The sequence below is a fragment of the Hippichthys cyanospilos genome, chromosome 4 (assembly GCF_059441005.1).
Source record: "Hippichthys cyanospilos isolate Australia breed blue-spotted pipefish chromosome 4, RoL_Hcya_1.0, whole genome shotgun sequence".
NCBI lineage: Eukaryota > Metazoa > Chordata > Actinopteri > Syngnathiformes > Syngnathidae > Hippichthys > Hippichthys cyanospilos.
This window is the reverse complement of record NC_142372.1, coordinates 22,300,825-22,324,527: the sequence shown is the minus strand read 5'-3', so window position 1 is coordinate 22,324,527 and position 23,703 is coordinate 22,300,825. Positions and strand designations below refer to the sequence as shown.

The 23,703-nt window shown below is 39.3% G+C and overlaps 1 protein-coding gene across 1 annotated transcript in view; it reads right to left on the bottom strand.

Annotated features, from left to right (window-relative positions):
• mybpc3 (myosin binding protein C3) overlaps positions 1–21,991 on the bottom strand; it is a 29,616-nt gene extending 7,625 nt beyond the window's left edge. Inside the window, exons 1-21 of the mRNA XM_088412872.1 lie at positions 21,826–21,991; positions 19,568–19,837; positions 17,767–17,892; positions 17,459–17,536; positions 15,726–15,874; positions 15,442–15,559; positions 15,287–15,335; positions 12,196–12,255; positions 10,200–10,363; positions 8,829–8,961; positions 8,704–8,706; positions 8,511–8,635; positions 8,327–8,432; positions 7,973–8,139; positions 4,893–5,058; positions 4,727–4,833; positions 4,610–4,639; positions 4,058–4,197; positions 3,168–3,327; positions 2,921–3,025; positions 2,653–2,841 (exon numbers count right to left, since the gene is read on the bottom strand). Coding sequence (XP_088268998.1) covers positions 2,653–2,841; positions 2,921–3,025; positions 3,168–3,327; positions 4,058–4,197; positions 4,610–4,639; positions 4,727–4,833; positions 4,893–5,058; positions 7,973–8,139; positions 8,327–8,432; positions 8,511–8,635; positions 8,704–8,706; positions 8,829–8,961; positions 10,200–10,363; positions 12,196–12,255; positions 15,287–15,335; positions 15,442–15,559; positions 15,726–15,874; positions 17,459–17,536; positions 17,767–17,892; positions 19,568–19,837; positions 21,826–21,850 — 2,470 coding nt within the window. The 5' untranslated portion in view covers positions 21,851–21,991. The remainder of the gene's footprint in view (positions 1–2,652; positions 2,842–2,920; positions 3,026–3,167; positions 3,328–4,057; positions 4,198–4,609; positions 4,640–4,726; positions 4,834–4,892; positions 5,059–7,972; positions 8,140–8,326; positions 8,433–8,510; positions 8,636–8,703; positions 8,707–8,828; positions 8,962–10,199; positions 10,364–12,195; positions 12,256–15,286; positions 15,336–15,441; positions 15,560–15,725; positions 15,875–17,458; positions 17,537–17,766; positions 17,893–19,567; positions 19,838–21,825) is intronic.
• Positions 21,992–23,703: the final 1,712 nt, after the last annotated feature.

Below are 23,703 nucleotides of genomic sequence, written 5' to 3'. Positions count from 1 at the left end.
AAACACATCTCACAGACACAAACACACACGCACACATGCATATCCACACATTCTCCCCAATAAACCTGCATCCTATATTTGCTGCCCCAATAAAAAGATGAACTCCAGAAGAAAACTACACGAATGAAATTGCTACCACAAGCTTTTTTTCTTTTGCTTGAACAGCATGCAACTTCTACTTCTCACGTTGACAGCATTCTAACAGGAAGGCGTTAAATCACAGTCATGGTTCTGGTCAACACTCGGGTCAAGACTTTCTGTTCCAGTAAGAGGCTGAGCCATAAGCTGAGCATAAAATAATGGGAATGTCTTTCAGTAGTCAAAAAATAGAAAGTCGCAAGAGCAGGAACTGCTACAGTTCAATAATGTGAGGGCAAGTAGACATGCACTCAAGCAATGCTTAGCACTTGCAAAATGTTCACCTCTCAGCAAAGGAATGCATGCTTGCTTTGGTTAGACCAGCATGAGGCCAAAATCCTGAGAAAGAATCTTTATAATCTTACATTGTGCGGCAATAACACTCTGTACTCCTTATTTGACCAAAGCCTTCAGCTCATACCTTTTTGTCAGCAAATATCAGCAATTTCGTCAAATCTTTACCTGACTCAACAATGGGAGATTTCAATAGAAGCTCCATCCATCCATTTTCCATTTCCATAGGCTTGCTGGTGCCTATCCCAGCTGTTTTCGGGTAATAGGTGTCTCCCCCTGGTGGGAATCTATCTATTTGCAGAGCCTTTCCGAGGGCCGAACAAACCGGGTGCACACCTGATGGCAATATGCAATCACCCGCTATTTAAGCTCAGCCAGGACAGAGCGACGACGTCGGATTATTCTATGGATTCCGCGTCTAGTTATTCCGCGCTTCTTCCGAGTTACCGTCTTTGCTCCGTTCCTCGTTGATTCCCCTGTTGCTACTTTGGTGAGTATTTTCCTCGTCCATTTGTCTTGTCACTTTGTTATCACCCTCGAGTTTGTCGCTAGCGCTTTTCGTTGCTACTTTGAGTAATTACTGTTAGATGTTCTTGTTTGATTGGGTCCGCCCCTCCTGCCCTTTGCGGCCTATTGGTGATTTACCAATTGTACAATTTCGTCAACGTCACTTTTCATTTCCCGTTTGGACCCATAGTGCGTTTGATTAAACAAATAACATTTCAACCCTTTTTTTTTTTTTCTTCGAGGGGCACATCAGTTTTCCAGGTGGCATATTAAACTACCATAGTTGTGTAGATGCAACTCTCTCTTTTTAGCCATGTGAAATGCTCAACTTGCACTTATTATAAGTCACCATTGTACTTTCTCCACTTCTACGCTGAAATGCATCGTAACTCTACTTATGAACGCCTTAAGTGATGAAAAATTCAGGACACGAAATGCATCGGCGGAGAAATTTTGTCTCTAACGAGAGAAAAAGATACAAGATACAAAAGGCGACATTGTTGCCATATAATATGAGACGCAAGACACCATCGCTTGCATGACTGTAATGTAATTCGTTATCACAACATGATGTCTACTGTATCCTTAAACGTTTTTGATGCATTTTATAATTTATTAATATGCCGGCTTGCTTACAAATGAGACAATAGTTTAATGCATTCATGTTTTCCACTTTTCATCTTTACCCGTTTCTTCCACACTCCCCTCCAACAATTTACACCGTGGAACTAACAAACATAAAATTGACATTAGCTACAGCTAACATTGTACATATTCACATAAAAACACCTGTGTAACATACTACTTTGGGCTGTTAGTACGTCGTTAGCACTTTAGCAATGACATCATACAGGAAGCACTTCGCATGACCCTAAATTAAATTTAAGTAAACATACATGCTCAGAATAATCCAAGAAATAAATATTATTGCTCCTGTGGCCTTGTAAATGCTTCCCAGATCACTGGAAATGCAAAGTAAAACCTTCCAAATTAAGTGTTCCGAAAAGGTGTCTCTCTCTCTCCCTCAGCACTCATCACCAACACCTCAGCACCATCTTAAGGCAAACACGTGAATTGCATTCATACTGTCAATTGCAATTATTATCATTAATTTAAAGCGTTTGGGAGTGTTTTTAATGATAACTTTACGATATATTTTGAATATTATGCACTGATGTAATTTGAATATGTATTTTTAAACCATTTTTGACGCATTTTTAATAATTTATCAAAAGCATTCTCGGATGGCATTAAAAGATTTAGGAGCATTGTGGGGGCTTGTACTGGATAAGGCTATTTACATGTAAAAAGCGGCTCCACCTATGAAAGATCCACATGACAAAATTACTTATGAAATGAATTAATTTCGTAAGTAGAGGCACCACTGTACAGTATTTTCATATTGTTGGTGTTGTCACTGTTACGTGACATTAGCTTCCCGTGACATCTACCTCAACGTATCTTGTGTTTACTTCCACCTTTTCCGGCTGTGTTGAGACGATGTGTAATCCAAAATGCGCATACTGTACATATTTTTTTCGTCTGCAAATTCAGTGTGCATCTGGAATTTAATATATGTATTTGAAATGTCTTCTTTCTCAGTTATTGTTGTCTCAATGAAACATATTATTCCCCAAACACCCACCATCACTAATACAAAGAAGATCAGCCAAACATGATTGCTTGAATGCTACTCTAATGTCTTAGACTCACCAACAGGCACAAAAGGCTGCGAGGCCGGACTGTGACGAGACATCCCAATGCCATTGACAGCGTAGACTCGCATTTCGTATTCCACTCCTTCAATCATCCTCTTGGCCTCGTAGGTTGTTTCACCGTACGGGTCAAAGTTCAACCTCATCCACCGATAACTCTTCTTTTTCTTTCGCTCCAACACGTATCCTGAGTGAGACAAAGTAAATTCGATTTTCAATGAGAATCCTCGACTGTCTTGGGGAGCTGTTTGTCCTGATTTCTATACCGATTATTGGCTGTCCTCCATCAAAGAGAGGGGGATCCCACTGGACAACACAGGAATCTTCTCCCACGCTGAGGATTCTGGGAGCTTGGGGAGGATCTGGAACATCTGATGAAATAAAATTATCATTTGTAAGTGGCAAATGAACTATAATTGCTTGGTTGAGTTTGTAGAATTTTGTGCGATCCGACTCTCACTTTGATGTCGTTTGTCAATTGTGGTATTGAGCTGCACATGCTCAATTTCTTACCCACGACTTTCACATTGATGTCTGCAGTATCTTCTCCAGCAGGGTTGCGTACCACAACCGAATAGATTCCTTCATCCTGCCTCTCAGCCCCTTCAATGGTGAAAATACAGTGGCCTTTTGTGGTTTCTACATGGACTCTGCCATCTCCCTCAGTAATGACCTGCATTAAAGAAAGAAGAGCTGGGTCGATTTTCAACGGTTTTTGTTGTTTTTTTTTCCTACATGTAAAATAGAATAAGCAAATGCAATATTAAAAACACAAAAAAATACTCCACAAGGAATATATTGTCATTTACAAGACTTAAAATGATTCTATATGCCGCTAATATGATATACAGTACAGTGATCCCTCGCTACTCGAGGGTCAACTATCAGTGCATCGTGGATTTTTTTTTTTTTAAAGCTACATTGCCAAGACATGCAATGTGAAGGTTTCCTGCATGCCAGACAGACGAGTGAACGATAAATGCACTTGCCATGGGCAATCCTCGAACATCGAACTACTACACTGCACATATTTACTTAAACTTTGCTTAAACCTTATACATTAATTGTACTGTTGTCTCTTTCCGTTGCCTTTCTTTTTGATTGTAGTCTCACCGAGAGCCGCCGTTATCTCGTTTCTGCCCCCCCGAAATGCTTCGAAAAGTACCGTGATTTCATTATTAACACGCAGCACGTGTTATAATTGATCTATGTAACCACTAAGTCTGGGAGGGACTTATAATTGCGTTTTTTTTTATAAAATGCGCCCAAACTGAAGTAGAAAAGCTGGGGTCGACCGATAAGCAAGGTCAACTCGTGCTCGGTGTACGGTGATCAAATAATTGAGCCATGATGCTGTCTATATAGCGCATTTGTGGTAAGTGATCAAAAATGAATACATTTACCTTTCCTCCTTTGGTCCAAACTACAGTAGGAGCAGGATCTCCAGTGATAGGGACATCCAGGCGAAGTTTGTTGCCGGCCACCACTAGGATGGTAGATTCAGCTGTGTGGCCCCTACAGTCCAGGTGGATCTTAGGAGGATCTTACAGAGCAAAATAACATCTAAAATGAACATTTTGTACCACATTATAAGCGTGGTGAAGTATTATTATGTAACTTTGTGTTTTTTGAAAACGTAGGTTGGCAAATGCTACATTATTCATGGAATGTGAAATTTGTTCTGAAGCAGAGTTGATGAATGAGGCCCATCTTTTCAAGATAACATTGTAGGATGTCTAAAAAGATTCGAAACAAGGGCAATAATGACCATTTTGACTGTGATAATAAATTCAAAACTGATTAAAAAGGTATTCGTTCAGCAGTGGTCTTTTAAGAGATGTGGAGTGGCACTCAATCACACTGAGAAGTGTTTCTCAAAGGACAAATGCATCTCTTCAACTTGTGAATGTGTACCAGCCTTTGAGTGGTTGTGGCATATAGGATGAGATAAGTACCTTGGCGTGGCACAAAGTCTATCTTCACCTCTGGAAAAGGAGAATACATAAAGTAATTTAAGAATTAGTCAGTGGTCCTGAAATGTGTGCTCAAATAAGGGAAAGGATCGGGCGTACCCAGGAAATTGAGCTTTGCCGAAAGGTTGAAAGCGTAACCATCGGGTTCAAACGTGTAGTCCGCTTCATCCTCGGGTTTGACATTGTCGATGGTCAGTTTGTGGATCCTAAACGAGACAAAGGTTGAGGCCTCCTGGCGATGATACGCGAATGCAAGTCACCTCACCTGCCAATATGCGTTATATTTATTCTGCCATCCGGCTTGACTTCCACTCCGTTCTTGTACCAAGTTCCCCTCACATTCTCATCCGACACCTCACACTTGAACACGGCCTGGTCCTTCGCCTTCACTGTGAGGTCTGCGATGCTCTGGTAGACCTCCAGCTCTTTCTCTGCGCAGTCAAAACAAACCACTCTGCGTACATAATAGAAAGACTGAGAGCTTTTGAACAAGGTGGAATTAAATGAGAAAAACACAGTAAGAGGCAAGATGAGAAGATGAATAAATACATTGACTTGAGAAAACCATGCATTCACTTTTCTTGGTACAATGACACCAAATTCTGTATATATAAAATGAGAACTGGAGGCAACTGGTGTGTTGTTATAATGTAAATAACGGCTCGTCTGCTCATAATAAAATCAGATTGATTGGAATTGCTGAGGTGTTTCAATACTTAAGGAGGGGAGTCTACCCAAACTGAATGAATCAAGAACAATGCCGCAATACAGCTTTTTGTATTTTAGCAAAAGATGATACATTTTTGTAAATGAAATAAAACAAAATACACATCCTTGACTTTGTCAATTAAGTTTAATTTCCTGCATTTTATATATATATATATATATATATATATATATATATATATATATATATATATATATATATATATATATAAAACCTTAACCTTAACCTAGTTCCTAGCGTGTTGGTTTTTGTTGAAAGATCGCCCATACCACAACATAGTGAAACAATTGATTTAATCCAGACAGAGTGGGAAAGTACACGAGGCCTCCGGCCAGTCCTGCCACGGGTCGGAGCAGAAAATGGCAACGTTTCACCTTCAACATTCTGTTCTTATACCCTTTTGGGGCATGTAGTCCCAGTGTGGAATGCAAGTGTGTGTGTGTGTGCGTGTGTGCGTGTGTGTGTGTGTGTGTGTGTGTGTGTGTGTGCGTGTGTGCGTGTGTGTGTGTGTGTGTGTGTGTGTGTACGTGCGTGCGTGCGTGCGTGGGGGTCTGTTTGCGTGGGGATGGGGTGTCTTCAAAAGTCTTTGTTCTGCCGGCCATTCTTTGAAGAGGGAGGAAGTCTGAGCACCATAAACCCTGACTGATATCTTCTCTTGAAGGCCACACCGAGCCTTTTGCCCCCTTGGTGGAATGTTGGTCTGGGGATGCCATCTGTTCCTTTTGGAGGTGCCGACTATATCTGCTATATACTGACATTACGTTCTCTCAATCTTTATTAGAATAACACAGTTCCATGTACACACTATTTTATAGATATATTGAATTTGAAAAATATGAATTTCCTTCAAAAAAAAAAAAAAAAATATATATATATATATATATATATATATATATATATATATATATATATATATATATATATATATATATATATATATATATAATTCCCTTGAAGATGCTATATAATAAATACAAATAAGCAACCAAAATTGAGCTTTTGAAAAACAATTCAATAAATAATTAAACCTGCCGTGTTTGTAGTTTTTTTTTGGGTAGTGTAGGTTTTGTTGATGTCTTAAGTTCATGTTTGTTTCCCTTGCATCTGCTTTTCCTATCTGTGTCTCATTAGTTTCATCTTGTCCACCTGCCTGTTTATCTGCCCTCCTCGTGTCATCCAATCAGCTTCCCCTGCCTTTCATCTTTCTCCGCCTGTGTCATGTCTCCTCATCAAGTTCCCAGTTTGCTTTCAGTTCTTTTCGGGTCATTGCTTTGTCTTATTCTCGTTGTCTGGCTGCCACCTTGCTCCTGTTCATCCTCGGAAGAAGCCCTATCAGCGCCCCGTGCAAAAATCTGGCCAGTTCACAGGCTATTTTGTGCTGCTAGTCGGACTGGGAAGAGTCGCCGCCTCTGGCCTATTCGCTGCACCGGGCGCCTCCACCGCGGCGGCACTAGTAGCGGCGTGATCCGTGAAATAGTTTGTCAATTTTTAATATGCTTCTAATTTTGAGTTTTGTTCACGAGCAGGGCGTCGGTTTTGCGCCCCAGCCGGTTTGAAACCATTCATTTTGTTCATTTCATTTCTCCGGCGCTGATCTGAACTGGCGCTACTGGGGCTGCGCGGGTGTGGGGGTGCCGCTAGTGGCAGGGCGGTGTGCGGTGGTGCCAAACCATTGTGAGCCCCTAGTTGGCTGGCGCCCATGCACAGGGTGTCCAACGCAATCGCCGGGCCTGCTCCTTTTGTTTCGTGTTTCCCGAGAAGCCTCACCCTCCTGTTTCCGTTCCTAGTTGCCTCAGTGAGTTTGTTCAGGTTTCAGTTGTACTTTGTATTATTTTTTTGTCCCATCCCCTCTGGCCTCCTTTTGTGATTAAACCTACTTAATTTGCGCCTCATCCTTCTCAGTCCTGCATTTTTGGGTTTCACCTTTCCCACGCCCGTCCGGCCTCACGCTGCCACGCCGCAATGTGACAAAACCTAGATGATCAGTTACTCCAAACTAATGGAAACTATGTTATAAAGCAAGAGTCAAAACAATATTAGCTGAATACATATTCAGAACTTTTATAACCATATAAAGGAGCAAAAATCGTATTTTGCCAACCCTCCCAGGAAAGAGACAATGTTTTGCCCCCACACTCTACTCGCAGACTATAAATAAGATTCTTATCTATGAAAACTGTACAAACATGTATCCTTTTTAAAATTAACAAATGAAAAAAGCAATATTCATCAACTTCCAACAACTGTTAATTATTCTTTTATACGGGTTAGAGCTAAAACAGAAAAAAAAATGCAAGCGCATCAAAGTGCCAGAAAATTTAAAAAAAAAGATGAAAAGTAGGATTTTAAATCATGCAGCTGTCCATCTCTTTCATCCTTTGATATGCACCGTGCATTTGAACATCTCTTTTCACCGATCCATTTGACTTATTAGATTTTTTTTATGGGTGTAGTGTGTGCTCTGCAAGTCTCTCTCAGATTATCATCACCATCACGGCCTTTTGTCAAAACAGCAACTTTTCCACATTTAAGAATAAACTTCAGAGATTAGAATTTACTTATGACTTCACAAGTCATTTTTTAGTTACCTTTGAAAGGTTTAACAGAGGTTTACTCACCCTGCACCATTAGCTCAGCTACAGACTGGCCACCATTAGTTTTGACCTTGTAATGACCACCGTCTTCTTTTGTAGCCTCATTAATGATAAGAATATGCTTGCAGCCATCTTTCTTGAAGCGATACTTGAAGGCTTCATCTCTCGTTAGTTCCACGCCGTCTTTCTCCCTGGTGGATATGCAACACCTTCATCAGCATTAGAAGGTCAGGTTGAAGGGAACGTACCGTTTTGACATCATACACCTGCTGCTCATATTGATAGGTACCTTATTCAAGTTGTCTGGATTGAATGCTTAGAAGCCAATAGTGAAACTGAACCAACACATCAAGCATTTGTTGGATGATGAGACCTCACCATTTCACATTTGCGCCCTCCTCAGACACCTCACACTGTAACTCCACACGTTCACCCTTCATGACCATCTGATCCTCCAGGTTCTTCACAATTACAACGGGAGGCTCTGGAGCAAACAAGTTATGTTGTTCACAACCAAATATGAATCCTCCCAACCAGCTTAGCACGCTTAATTTGAACTCACCTTTAACAAAAAGCTCTGTGGTGCATTTCTCCTCTCCCACTACACAGCAGTAGGCCGCATCATCAGCCAATGAGCAGTGATTGATGGTGAGGTAGCGCGCATTTCCCACGCTCTCGAAAATGTACCTGTAAAAATAGTAGGGTAATGTTTACGACGCTTCTTATATGTAGATCTATTTGCCTGATATACTTACTTGCTTAGGGATGCAGAAAAAAAGGGAGGAAAAAAAATCACATCATACAGTTAATCATTTGTCATTTTTCGAAACTGAGGGCAAATGATGTTGCGTCAAATGAAAGCGCGCATGACTGAAAACACCTTCCACTTGGTTGTATTTCTTGTCCGTTCTTTAGCCATTTGACATCGACATCTGGATTTGCTACCTCAACTGCAAATTTCATTTTATGTCCCTTTGTCACTTGGTAGGCAGGATCGAGCTTCTTGAGGAAAGCTGCAAAAAAAAACAAATGGCATTTTGTCACATTAGAACAGCGGTTCTCAAAGCGGGGTCTGCGGTGCCCTGACTGCTGAGGGGTCTGTTTTGGAACTGATTTTGTTTATCTTTTCACGGTTGCAGATTTGTCCCTTGTTCGGCTTAGGCTTTGTTTTTTTGGCGCCACCTCTTTTGTGGTAGGCTTCAGTTGGGAGCAGCTGCTGTCGGTGCACGCGCGTTGTTCCTTCTCTTTGTGAAACCTGTCTGTGAGTTGTGTTTTCTTCCTTGGAATGTTGTCACGTATATGCTAATGTACCCAAAATTAGTCGTTTGTTGGTCCAACTCGTGGAAGCCGATAACACGCTGGCTAATTTTCGTTTTCATCTTCAGCATGTCATATGGAGTTGCTTTTTTGTGTTTAAGTCGTTAGCATTTTCGTGTGTGCTTTTTGGAAGTGTTAGCACCTACAAATTTCTTGCCTTGATAATCACCCAATTAATTGGAAGGAATATCATTTGTATTTCAGTTTAATCTTCAGTTTTATCTTTTAATCTACACAATTTGTGTACATTTAGTAAGATATATAATTTTTGCATATGTAACTTAACTGAGTTACGTTTGGTGCATTTTCTTTGCTTTACAGTTTTACAATATAAATGAGTGAGAGCTGTACAACTGACACAACTTAATGAAAGAAGAGCTACACTCATTTGCTGTTGGCTCTGTCTACCTAGATGGAAGCCCTCGGAACATCTACGAAGGCCAGAACATCAGGTTATTAATCCAAAAATATATTCGTAATCATTTAATTTGATTTTATATTAAATTGTGAAAGTATTCATGGCTCTTCAATAAAGCAATCAATGCAACCAGTTCAATATATTTTTAAAAATGTAGTAATTTGAAGTCCGTCAAGTTTTGTGTCTCCGATGGCTTGCTAATGAGGTCATGAAGCCAGCAAAGCTAAAGCGTCATTTTATTTTATAATGCTGTTTTTGACCAAACGATTGGCAGCAACCTTTTCGGGGTTTGTTTTAGGGAGGTGAGCATTTTGCAGTTTTTATTTTCCAAACTTGATTATAGATGAGAAGTAACAAATATACTTGTCAAATTGAATATGTTGTTGAATAAAAAGGGCGCTTTCTTTTGGCCTAAATGATATTTTCGTTTTGGGGGTCTTTGTAGTCCCTGGCTACAAAACGTTTGAGAACCTCTGCATTGGAACATCTGTAGTTTAATGTTGACTCAGCGCACACCTGCACTTTTCTTCTCCTCTTTCTTCATCTTTTTCAGTCTTTTGAGCATGCCCCTCAAATCAGTGATGCCGTGCTGAAAAGCAATCTTCTCATATTCTGAGGCTGGAGCATGGCTGAGAATATCCCACACATCCACATCAGGATCGGTGCTCATCTGCACGGTTCTGAAAGATACAAATGAATCACATTGCACACATACGCATAAAGAAATCTTGTAGTTCAGATCTTTTTTTTTTTTCCTCAATTGGACAGGCTCAATGTTTGAATACATTTTTTATTCCTATGTAATCGAAATTAATGTAGAGCAAAGAGCTCCTCATGCCCCTAATATCTTTTTTTCAGCTGTTTTCTTTGTTACAGTATAACATTCAAGCTTTATGTACTGTAAAACGGTTATTTTAGCACGTTACAAGATTTAGCTGTGTAGCACTTCAAATACGCTCTGACAGAAACACAAAAAACAAGTCCAAAATTGTTAATGGGGAAATCTATATGTTCTGTTTTGTTATTCATGAATTATGTTTTGGTTTTCGTTTGTTTTGTTTTTTACATTTGAAATATGTATGTTGAAAATTACTGCAAGTAGCTACCCATCAAAGATCTACAGCGCTTTTCCTGAAAAGGTTGAAAAACAATTAAACTGCAGTTTAACCCAGCAGATTTACACCTTGGACTGTTCAACTGATAAATTAAGGCATGTAGGCAGGCTTTTGTTTCACAAGGGAAATTTTGAATCTTCGATTATCATTGCCTACTACCTCAATTATAGTGTAGACACAATATCGTAATTTTGTTTGTATTTTTATTTTTAAAATGGATATACTAGTCTAGGGTTCTAGTGATTTTATAGATACTTTTCAATTTGAATCACCTGTATAAATTGAACCTTTTAGGCAGAGTTTTATTCAACATATTTTTACAATTTAAAAAGGTTTTAGCTTGATAATAGTTAGAGATAAAGGCGTACTATGTAAATGTTGCTTGGTGCTTCTTTAAAGGGTTAAAAAATGGGATATGCCTCAATGCCTTCATTGAGGGTTTTGCAAAAAAAAAAAAAAAAATTGGCTCAGGGGCTATACTGTTGTCTCAAAATAAAATATATATATATATATATATATATATATATATATATATATATATATATATAGATATATATATATATATATATATATATATATATATATATATATATATATATATATATATATATATATATATATATATATATATATATGTGTATATGTATAACTGAATAAACAAATGTACAAGATTTTGCCAACATATTAAGACAGTGTGCCAGCAGTTCCTTACCGATTGGATGATTTTAAGAAACTGCTGCTCATTCAGAGGTAGAGTCAAAGCAGCAAAACAAACCAGACAGGTTAAAACACAGCATATTATAAACCATTTAAAAGCAATTAAATCAGTCAGCATTCTAGAAAAATGATCCCCAAATTAAAGAAATAAGTAAAAACAAAATATATGAATTGATAAAATATTATGCTAAATATTAAATGAAACGTTTCATTTAAAAAAAAAACATGTCATGCTTAGCATTAGTGGTTTTATATTCAAATTTCAAACTGACTTGTGTGCATGCTTAGGGGAATAAACTGTTAGTAGGTGCATTTGCTGGGTCTGACAAAGCTCGCAATTGTGATTGTGTTGTACACACACACGCATGTGTGTACGGTGCATACGTATGTGTGGATTAAGCACCTTATTATCCAGTGAATTTATGAATTGTGTGGGCCACATGACAAATTATTTTTTTAGGGTAGCATAGGTGTGTTTTGCTACTATGACGATGTTCCTTACTCTCTATAGATGTAAAATGAGAATAGAGAGAGAGAGTGAGAGAGAGTGAGAGCGAGCGAGAGCGAGAGAGCGACAGAGAGAGAGCGACAGAGAGAGAGAGAGAGAGAGAGAGAGAGAATAACTGATTAAAGCAAGTAAATGCGGTCGGATTGTTTTTAATCAATATTTCAAAGCGTACCTCTTCTTTAACAATGTGCTGAAGTCCAGTTCTCCTGAGTCTTCTTTTCCTTCAGTGCTACTGCAGAAATACCAGGCACAGCAAAATATTTCATTCATGAACTTGCATTAACTCCAATATTCCAATACTCTCCTTGCTGAAGCTAGACAAAATTACACACTTATAGGAAACATGTATGTGATGATAGTGTTCTTTTTATTGTCGTTACAGCAATTATTAGAATAAGTCTTAAAAAAAAATCATACTGTATGTCAGTTTGACACTGAAAAAGGTATTGTTCTACCATTACATTTATACTTTTAATGATTTTTTTTCTACAACAGACAATCTTACATCGAAAACTGTAAAAAACTGAAAAAAGGACCGTGGTGTATAGTTTTTGGGGAGGATAAACAAAGCACAAATTCCTTTTGTGTAATGAACTTACATTATGAATTGAACTTACTATTGTTATTAGGCTGAGGGCTCTATTTTTGCAAACAACGCGGATCTGAGGCTGCGATCTGGAGGCAGGTGAGACTAATGGTGATCATTCCATAGACGAGCGCAGCCCATCAATAGTGTGGGTGGCCGGGCTGCACCACTGCGGGAGTAGTTACAGCGGGCCAATCAATGCTCTCATTTCAATGCCCTCAATGTGGCCCAACTGACACAAACACGACTTTTTGTGGGAGCGAATGTGGATCCATGCGAGCGTGTAGCATTTCCACTGCAGAACGAGCTGGTGACTAAGAATTGTCCACAAATTCACTAAATTAGACCAGTGGGGTTTCTTGCGTCAATATTTAGATGCGGTTTGAGCAAGCATAAATCGAGATCGACTTTCTGCCACCAAACTGTCACTCTGTTAGACGCATTTCTGAGGATATTCCATTCCTGCGCCGGAAAGCCCAACTTGTCACATACTTGTTTAGCAAATGGGTTGCAGAAAATTCAGGATCTGAAAGCATATTTGCTCTGCTACAGATGCACAAGTCACAAAAACAGGGCCCACAATCTAAAATCGTAAAACAAAGCTGCGGTCACTACTTTGTTGAACTAAACCTGTCTAGGCCAGTGGCTCTCAAAGTGGGCTCCGAGGACCCTCGGGTTTCCGTGGCCTGACTTCTTAACTCATTTAATGCCTGTCTAGGAAAAATGGATGCCTATAGCCATCATTGGCAACGAATGAATTGAGTGGTATTCAGTTAAATTAGTTATTCACAGCAAGTAATGCATTATTATTCTTCGATACATACCAACAACGTAAAGTGGAGTAATTAACTCATTCAATGCCAGCCCAGGAAAAAATGGACGCCTATAGCCATCATTAGCGATGAATGAGTTGAATGTTATTCCGCTAAATTAATTATTTGCAGCAGGTAATGCATTATTATTCTTCGAAACATGCCAACGACGTATAGTAGAATAATTAACTCATTCAATGCTATTCATTGCCCAAATGAGGTAATCAGGTAATATTTGTGCTAACTTCATTTTATTTTACATTAAATGTAAAAAATGTGAATGTAGTCATGACTCTAATACAGCAATGAATTCAACCAGTTTAATATATTTGAAAGAAATCTTTTGTTATTTGTCAAATAGACCCGCAGAATCCACATCATCATCAAAGCTTGATTATTTAGTCTTTAAATATTTGGCAGCAACCTGTTTGGGGGAAATTAGCCCACTTTGTTATAAGGAGGTGAGCAATTTGCAATTTTTATTTGGTAAACTTCAGTATGGCTGAACAGGAACAAATATACCTTTCAAACTGCTGGTGAATTAAAAGAGCACACGTTAGACTTAAATATTTTTTTTGTTTGTTTTGTCTGTTTGACTCCAAACAGATTGAGAACCCCTGGTCTAAACCACGCCAAGACTTTTCCTTCTCATGCTAAACTGAAATCAAACATTTCACTGAAATGTTTGTTTATACCATGAGAAGTATCAAAACAGAACACTGCTGCACTCCGATAGGAAGCCTGAAGCCTAAAACAAGAAGGACCAGTATTGTGCGTGCCTCCTTTCTTGAAGGTGAGTGACTGGTTTGTGCAGTGCAGTCACGACACTCCTGAACTATGCTTCCCTTGTGTGCTAAACCGGTGGCGGAACTCGGATAGTGAAAAGCCCGTGTGTCTTAACACTTCCAGCGCTTTCGGTAGGGCCAAAGCACCCGTCAAAGCTCACTCTGTTGGATCGGTGTTTGTGCAGCTGTCCCCGCTGTTTTCGACTCAGACCCAGAAGCCGATCGGAGAGAGCTTGTCCCCTAATGTGTGATATAACGAAATATGGTCAAGGCCAACAAGGTCTTCTCTGCCGGCCTAAGCGCTATCAGAAGCGCTGTGCTGTAAATCACACGGAATCAACATTATAATCATTGTCCCGTGAAATTGTATTTTCAGGACAGCGATGTCCGAGTTAAAATTACGATAATTCCGGCCTTCAGCCTTCAAGGCGCGCTCTCAAATGTTCGGCCTTCTGAGTTGCGTCAAAATTTAGCAGCTTTTGACATTGCACCATTCAGAATGTTTGTTTCGTTTGAAAACGTTGAAGAAAGGGGCCACTTTGTTGAAGAAGTTCTTCAATTTTGGGTCCTTGCTTCTTTGAGAACATTCTACATCAAACTTTTCTCTGTGCCACAGTGGATGCAACATTTAAATATTTTCTACCTTGCTGATGCTCCACTTCTCTTCATATCGGCGTCACTCCTAACAGGTTAGCATTTCCACAGTTATTTCACAAGTAATAATTGTACAGGTTGTCCTTCTGTGTTTGGTATCCAAGAGTTTGCAGTATGTTGTCTAAAATAGAGGTATGGTGCAAAAATATCTAGCAGACTGCCAAGAAAATATTGCATGGAGATGTAATGACCCGGGGGGCTCAGGGAGACGGACACTTTCGATAAGGCGAGGATAAAAGTCAAAGAAATAAACAGAGTCACGTAAACATATGAACTACTGTAGTGCTCAATCATCTTTAGAATGTGAAAGAATGTTGTCTGGCAGCGAGAGGCAAGAAACCTCGCGGAGGCAGAGGGGGAGCATGCAAAATCCACACAGAAACATTCTAACAGAAAGACGTTAACTTAAAAAATGGAGTCACTTACGTGCGTCGAAAAGCAGCTCTTATGTCAAAACCTTTGGTCGTACAAGCCTCTGGTATGTAGGCAAGGAATGTCAAAATGGATATGGTTAATGAAAATAAAACCTTTAAAAACATATCAAAACAACAAACAGAATGAAACAATTCCGTTGTACTAACCATGTACAGTCAGTTGAAAATTACAGCTATCCAACTTGTCTCTGGATAAAACCTCACATCTGTAAGCTCCTGCAAAGTTGGCCTTGGCTTCCATGATGTGCATCTCAAACGTGTAGACCTGTGTGAGGGTTAACGTGAAACTTTGATCAACATCCTGATCCTTATCAGACAGACCGTTGTAAGCATTTTTTTTGGTAGAAAAACACTGAAAAAAAAACATGTCTAATATAGACTACAAATACACTCTATGACTTTCACAGAAAAAGATGATATCAATGGTCTACTTTGGTGTTACGGTCATAGGACTCCTTTAGCTGCAGGTGTTTTCCAGATTTACTGGCGAGGTCCATCCACTTCCCTTTAAACCATTTGATAGTTGGTTTCTTCAGCAATGATTCGGCATTGACTTTAGCCACAAATGTGATGTTTCCACCTGAACAAAGGCAATAGAATATATACTGTATAACATACATTTATACACTTGGAAAGACTGAATAAAGAAAGAATACTACAATGTGTCAATGAAATGTGTGCAATGCCACATTTTGAGAGAATATTGTCACATGACCAGAGCTGTTTACTTTGTGGTTGCATTTCGAGGGAAAGATGTCAGCGTTAAAGTTACCAAACAAAAGGTTTGCAATGTTAAAATAAACATAGAAGGAAGATTTTTCGTACACATGATTCTTAAGATGATATATGCATTTACGCATACTCATCTTGCTTTGGTGTGTTTGCCAAATCCGTAATTATATTGTTGTGACCGGTCATAAAACACGTCTTTTCATTAACTCACTTTTTTGTTTTTTTATTTTTTAAGTTTTTGATTATTTCAAAGGGTTATCAATGGCATATGATTTGGATGTTTTCATGTCAGGAAAAAAATGTGTTTAAATGGGTTAGCGCATCACATATGATTTTTTAATTTTTTGATCCTGGTTTATTGATGTTTACGCGCTCCTGAAAATAGCCTGTGTGGTGGTTGGCGATATGAATGCGCTATGCTTGCCTTAAGATGGCGCTGGTGTGTTGGTGGTGGACTCAACTTTGTTCAGTTTGATTTAGTTTTATGTATTTGCTTTACATTTTGAACCAGCTAGATATCATTTCTAAGTCCCCCGGAGTAAAAATATTTATCTGGACGATTTTGATCCCGTAAGTTTATTCAAGTTTATTTGAGGTCATAAAAAGTACTTCCGTTGCTGGCATGTGGTCAGAAGCGACAGCATGCTATTTACCGAAACAAGATAAAGAAAAGTGTTTACCAGCTTTGTTTGTAACAGCCCAAAGTGGTATTTATGTGTTTATGTATATTTTATCCGTGCCTTGAATGTGTACAATGTTGGCTGTAGTTGATCTGTTTTGTATGTGTCAGTTCTACGGTGTCAACTGATGGAGAAACCACGCTAAACATCAGTGTGTAGGAGAGTAAGAGTTCAATTGTGCCACGAGTGGGCGGGGTCACCAGCCTTGCGCACCTGTTCCCCATTACCCATCAGGGTCTTTAAGGCTGGCCGCTACAGGAGAGCGACGCTGGGTTATTCCTTTGCCATACTCTCTGCGCCCAGTGAAATCTCCTGCCCCGCGTCCTTCTTTCTAGTGATCTTTTGGTTGGTACTTTGCTCTAGTTGTATTTTGCTCGCTTAATGCTTTCTGTTGTTACTTTGTTTCTAGTCGCTCTCCTGCAGCCTCCGCCCCCTCGTTGCCTCCCTTCTCAGTCGGACTGATTCCACCTAAACGTTCTCGTCTCTCCCTTTTTTTGTACTTTGTGAGTTTTGTTGGTACTTTCCCGTTCCCATTTTGGACACCCTTGTTTACCACGCCAGGCGTGCGCTCTCTGTTATAATAAACTCTTTGAACTCAACCCCTCGATTGTCGGTCGGGGTCCTTATCCTGTTCGGGCCCGGGGCTCACCCGTGACACCTTTCTTTGTGTGATTTGAGTCCCGTCCCATCCCCAGAGCTTATCCTTCAACAAAAAAAATGAGCACTTCACGATTGACCAGCTTGATGCTCACCTACAGTCACCTCTCCACTTTGGGGTTTCTCCGTGAACAGGCCAGTGAGGTCTTGTCTTGTGTCTGGAGGTTGTCCATCTACAAAACATAAGCCAGTGATACGAAGAGTAATATTTACACAATATAATACATAATATAATAAAAGACTCATGATTCTCAATACTTTAGTCAAAAGTTAAACAACGAATTGAGGTTACGCGATTGCGATCTGCCCTGCTACGTCACCGAGCACACTTTTCCAGAAACGTCTCCAGGTAGTTGAACTAGATGCGGAAATGCCTTTAGGGTTGTGGTTTTTGCTGGCTCACCCTCTAATGGAGGGCCATCGTGTGTTGGGGCAGTGGCCACATCTTCTGTTGGTGCGGAGGTAGCATTCAGCTCTTGTGTTACACTGGACGCTTCCGGTGCAATAGCAGGAACCTCAGCTGGCGTTTCTGTGTTCAAATTACCAATTACTCTTAGTGACAATGCACGTCAGACATAAAGTAGACTTATTGACCACTTCAGCATGTTATGGGCTTATTTTAGTGGTCTTCTTGTGGCAAATGAGAGCAGGAAATGACAATACACTATAAAGCTCTTGATACGATGCATTGCAATTTTAGTCGCTGCAATCAGTAACTACCGTGAAACAATAAGCGTTAATAATCTGTATACTTTATTTATACATAGTGTGTGGATATTAGCGTCATGAGAAAGTATTCTGCTGGCAACAACTCAACAAATACAAGAGTTTTGTGGGTCGGTGAAAACAGCGGCGTTTGTGTCATCATTATCTTTTGAGGTTCCAAATATTAATAGTTACATGGACCACATCAGAAACCAAAAACTCTCAAGTGGTCAAATGATATGTGAGTGAGGTCATTTTCACTTTAGGCCTCATATGTTACCGTCTTTGGATGCATGGTTGTTTTTCCATGTACTATCAGCTGCCTCTCAGGCCTATCCTGAGAGCCAGTGAAGTACTGCTTACTCATGACCAAATAATGTACCAGTGGAAGGTCATGGTGACTGGACAGACACTGTCAAAATTGTTTCGACCTGTGTACCGCACAACCGTGGATGTCTTTGAAAGTTGTTTCCACTTTTCCTGATCCTAACAGCAGACAAGCATTGCTCAAGGATATATTTAAAAGTAAAATTATTGTATTTTTACATGCTAAAGTGTGGCAAATTGTAATAAGAAAAAACGTTTCATGTAAAACGTGTAATTACGTGCAAAATGTATCTGTTGGAAACTTTAGTCAAACGCTCCCAAATTGAGAGTAACACGTATGTGACCTCTACTGGCCTCTACTGGCCTGATAAAAGCCAGTAACAACAAAAGCCTTGAGAGGAGGTGGCGCCTGAAGACACAATTTCTTTAATTGAACGAGGAACCTGGGGACAACAATCTGAATAGAATTTTGTAAATCTGAAATAATTGAGTATATTAATGCAAATTAATATCTCAATTAATATACTCGAAAAATCTAATTCTAACCCCTCAGGCGAATGTTAGCATAATCTTCTATTTGAAGTTCAGGATGATGGGTGGATGCGTCATAAGGTACACCAAAAGAGAAAGTAAAATTGCTTTTTCATACAGAACATAAAAAATCTATTGCAGTAATCGGATTTGAGACTGACTGCACATGTGTAAAATACTGTGCGCGCAGTGTTAACTGTATCACATCTTTTGTACTCAGGCTGCATACCCTGTCTGTCAAGAGAGAAGAAGAACAACAACAACAACAAGAGAGCACTCCCAAAGTCTGTCCCTCCGTCCATCCATCCATCCATCCATCCATCCATTTTCTATAGCTTATCCTCACTCGGAGCGCAGGCTTGCTGGTACCCATCCCAGCTCCCGACTGGCAGCAGGCAGGGGACACCCTGGGCTGGTTGCCAGCCAGTGCCAGATCGCACAGGGACGAGCAACCATTCACTCAATCAATGACATCTAAGGACAATACAAAGTGTCCAAAACAACTACAATGCATGTTTTTGGAATGTAGCCTCGGGGAGAACATGGAAACACCGCACAGGAAGGCCAGAGTCAGCTGGAATTGAACTCGGGACTGTGAAACGTGAGGTGGACGTTCCAACCACTCAGCCAACGTTTCCTACCTTTCTTGGCTCGGACTTTCAGATCAAACTTGACCTTTGAGCCGCCTGCAATCACGGCATAGATATTGGCATCTTCCTGGGTCACAGATTTGATTGTGAGGGAATGCTTGTTTCCATTGGCTGCAATTTCGTATTTGTTGCTGCTGACAAGATCCTTTGAGTTGCACTGCCATTTAACTTTGGCGTCAGACTTCTCGGTTTCTGCTTCAAAGACCACTGAAGACCCCTCTTCTGCGTCCTGTGTCTTTGGCTTCTTGGCAAATGCTGAGACTGAAACAAGAAACTAACATTAGAAGCTTTTAACTGTAGTCTATAACAAATCTATATCTTTTGTTGTAACAGTATATACAGTAAAGATTAAAATAATCGTGGCAGGGTGAATAGTTTTTGTGTGGTGTTTGGTGTCACTGTTGCACTTTTCACTGTTCTGTGGGCGAGGTGAATGAGTTCAGCTTTTTTTTTTTTTTTCCACAGTTTGTGTTTGCATGTAACTTGTGGCAGCTCCAATGAGTTTAAATATAGGATGCATATGTAGTGGACTAATGAATGAAAGTGGCAGGCTTAAGTTGCACCACTGCCACAGGTATCACAGCAGTGGGATTATCTTGAATCTATTTTTGCAGCTTTAGAGTCATTGAAATACTTGTGGACCCTTGTGTTTCCAAAGCCAGGGGGTTTATTTTAATCTGGTATGACACCTCAATAACCCTAAAAATCTCATTTACATTTCCAATTTGAAAGCAGCGGAAACATTTTCAACATAATCACTTCTAGACAGCCAATGAGACAATAAAATGATTCCTAACTGAAAAGGTCATCAAAAGTATAGAAAAAAGATGAAGTAGTGCAAGAGGGACGTCATTTTTCACAGACGTCTTCATTTGGCCAATTTTTTTCCTGGGACAATAGGAGACTTTAGAGACAAGCGCACTACATTGACAGTGAAATGATCTCACTTTACAACAAACACCACATTGGCCAATAATTAACTAATCAAAAGGGTCTTCAGGCTGTTTTTGCCACTCTTAAATACGCTCTCAAAAAGAACGAACATAAAACACAGACAATTACGCATCATGCATTAAGAATAAAAACGTATTTCAATTCACTCCTAAACAGCAGCTACCTTGCAACACTATAACCCCCTTAGTCCAGGGGTCGCCAAACGCTGGTCAGCGGCACGGTACTGGTCGGTGGATCAACTGGTACCAGGCGGCATGGGCCACAGCCACAATAATGATGTTTTGGAACTGATTAAGTTTAGACTTTAACAGTTCATCCATTTGTGCGTTGTTGGCTTGATCTAAGATTTTTTTTGGCGCCGCCTCTGGCCGCTGTTGATATTACATTTTGAAGTAAGAAAGGATGGTGCGGCTCAGTTGAGAGCAGTCAATAAAAGTCTCAAGCGTTGACCGTTGATAAAAAGGTTGGGGATTGGGGACTCCTTCCCCTAGGACACGATCAATGTAGCAACATGTGAAGAGAGACAACATAACAGTCTTCACAGGCAAACAGTCATTAATCCAAAAGTGAGTAATGATATGTGCAGAAAGGAGTTGGGCCATATCAATGAAGTCTGGTTCAAGGTAGGCACAGCAGAAAGAGCAGCATAATAGACATTCAATGAAAGCATTGCAAAAAGAAAAACAACTGTTTTTAATTATGTCATTATTGGTTTTGTTTTTTTTAATAAAATACAATAATATAGAATGATGATTTTCCCACATTGCAAAACACACTTCAACGTTTTGTTCCTTTTTAGGGGGAGGGCTAGAATAGATGAATTGTGTTTGCATTCATTTCAATAGGAAAACAAGACTTGAATCTGCTTCCAAATCAATTTTTATATATATATATATATATATATATATATATATATATATATATATATATATATATATATATATATATATATATATATATATATATATATATATATATATATATGTATTTTTTTTTCTTGCCAGACCAGTCAGAAACATAATGACTCCAAGATATAAAAAAATGCAAATATTACAACATTTTGTGGTAAACGCTTATCTGTTAATGCCTGTTTTAGCAGTTTGACTGTGGTTAATATTGCTTAAGACAGCTGTGAGGCAGCACACAGTCAGACCATTTGTTCTTGTGTCTCACATGGTTTGTGTTTAGTCAGGGAGGAAACGCTCATGTTCAGGAGTGGAATTAACAGTTTTTTGTCTGAAGTGGGCTACACCCAACAAAGAAAAATATTAACAGGAGAAAAAATGCACACTCACTTGATTTTTTGACTGCCTCCGGCATCTTCCTCAAGGATGTAGTCTTCTTTATGGGTTGACTTACTCTGCTGTTTAGCTTGCTCTTTTGCCTTTAATAATAGCCCCCACTCCGTACAGCACCACCTCTCCAGACACCTTCATTCTGGGCCCAAGCTGATGGCCAAAGGACAACAGCTGCCCCTACACGTCTCATCAAAGCCCATCCTGTCCCACGATCACAACAGCACGTATGCAACACACACGCAAGCGGGCACAAAGGCACACACATGGCTGCACACACAGGCTATATTTCAACCATCATTTCCTCCAACACCTCGCCTGAATGACAGGCCTTGAGAGCGGGTACCATGGATGTTTGGGGCAGGTTAAATTTAGAAGATAAAAAAAAAAAAAAAAAAAAACGGATGGCGCTTATTCTAAGCTGCACAGTATATTTAAAAGTAAATACAAAGAAAACCAATTACTGGTAGCCTCTATTGCAAAGCTTTTTGGAGAATGGAAATTGAATTGAAAATTCAAGTAACATATAGACTTTACATTTTGTTTACAGAAGAAAGAAGAATGAACTATTTGACGTTAAAAAAACCGTTTTTTTTATTTGAACTTTTAAAAATTATTTATTCTATATTTCAGATCTTTATGCTAATTTCAATTTCTCACGGTACTGCAGTTGTAATGCCATAACAATAAGTTAGGCAACAAAACTTGCTATTGTTCCAACTTTCACGCAGACAATAAAAACATGTTTAGCCGCTGAGCCAAACAGTAGTCAACTGTGCCTGAAATATACAGTGCTCTGTGACCACAAAACTAAGCTCCTTCAAATCCTTGATTTATTATTTTATCTCTTTCAGTTTATATATATATAAATATATATATATATATATATATATATATATATATATATATATATATATATATATATATATATATATATATATATATATATATATATACTTTGAGATGTTTCGGATTCAGAAAAACAAGGTGACTAAAGAACAGAATAAAGTAGAATCTTACTTTCTTTTTCTAGGTAAAGAATTGAATCCAATTCATCTTTGTCTACGTAGACATAACACACAATATTTTGTCGACCTTGAAATATCCGTCAAATTGCTCAAAATTGTCTTGGTCTCTAGGGGTGGCCTTTTCAGATAAAAGAAAGAGTTAATAAAGAGTTAATATTCCATTTAATGTCCCCAACATATTATTGTTGGCCCTTATACCATAACGTGGCCAGGTAGATGTGGGCACGGATGTCGCTTGTTTTCTCATGTAATTATCTTTTAATAACTAACATTCTGCTAAACACCTGTTCGTGATGGGATCAATTCCACATTGAAAACTAAATTATAGGTGGGAATGTGAGCGCGAGAGGTTATTGGCATGTACTGCATGTGCTCTGCGGTTGAAAGGCATCCAGGTCAGGGACAAGGTGTACCCCGCCTATGACCCTAAGTCACTTGAGAGGTTGCCCGCATGTACTGCATGTGCCCAGCGACAGACAGGCATTCAGTTTAGGGAAAATGTGTCAATCAAAGTCATCTGGGACAGACTTTGGCTGCACATGACCCAGATGAGTAGAAGCAGTAAATAAAACGGATGAATGGGAAACTAACACAATGAAGTTTCAGCTTCTGTATACATTACACAAAGTCTGCAAAAGTGTTTTTTTTTTTTTTTAACCATTGTATTGTTGTTGCATAAACCTACCTTTTCATTTGTCTAATTTCTGGCACAATTTGTCACCATGGATGTCACAGTTGCTTTTTGTGGCTATGTTTTACGTCAAATTGCTATTAATGTGTATGGCGGTCCACGACTCGTGTACATCATTTATATTGTTGTCATCTTGTTAACTTGTTCACTGCCATTCAC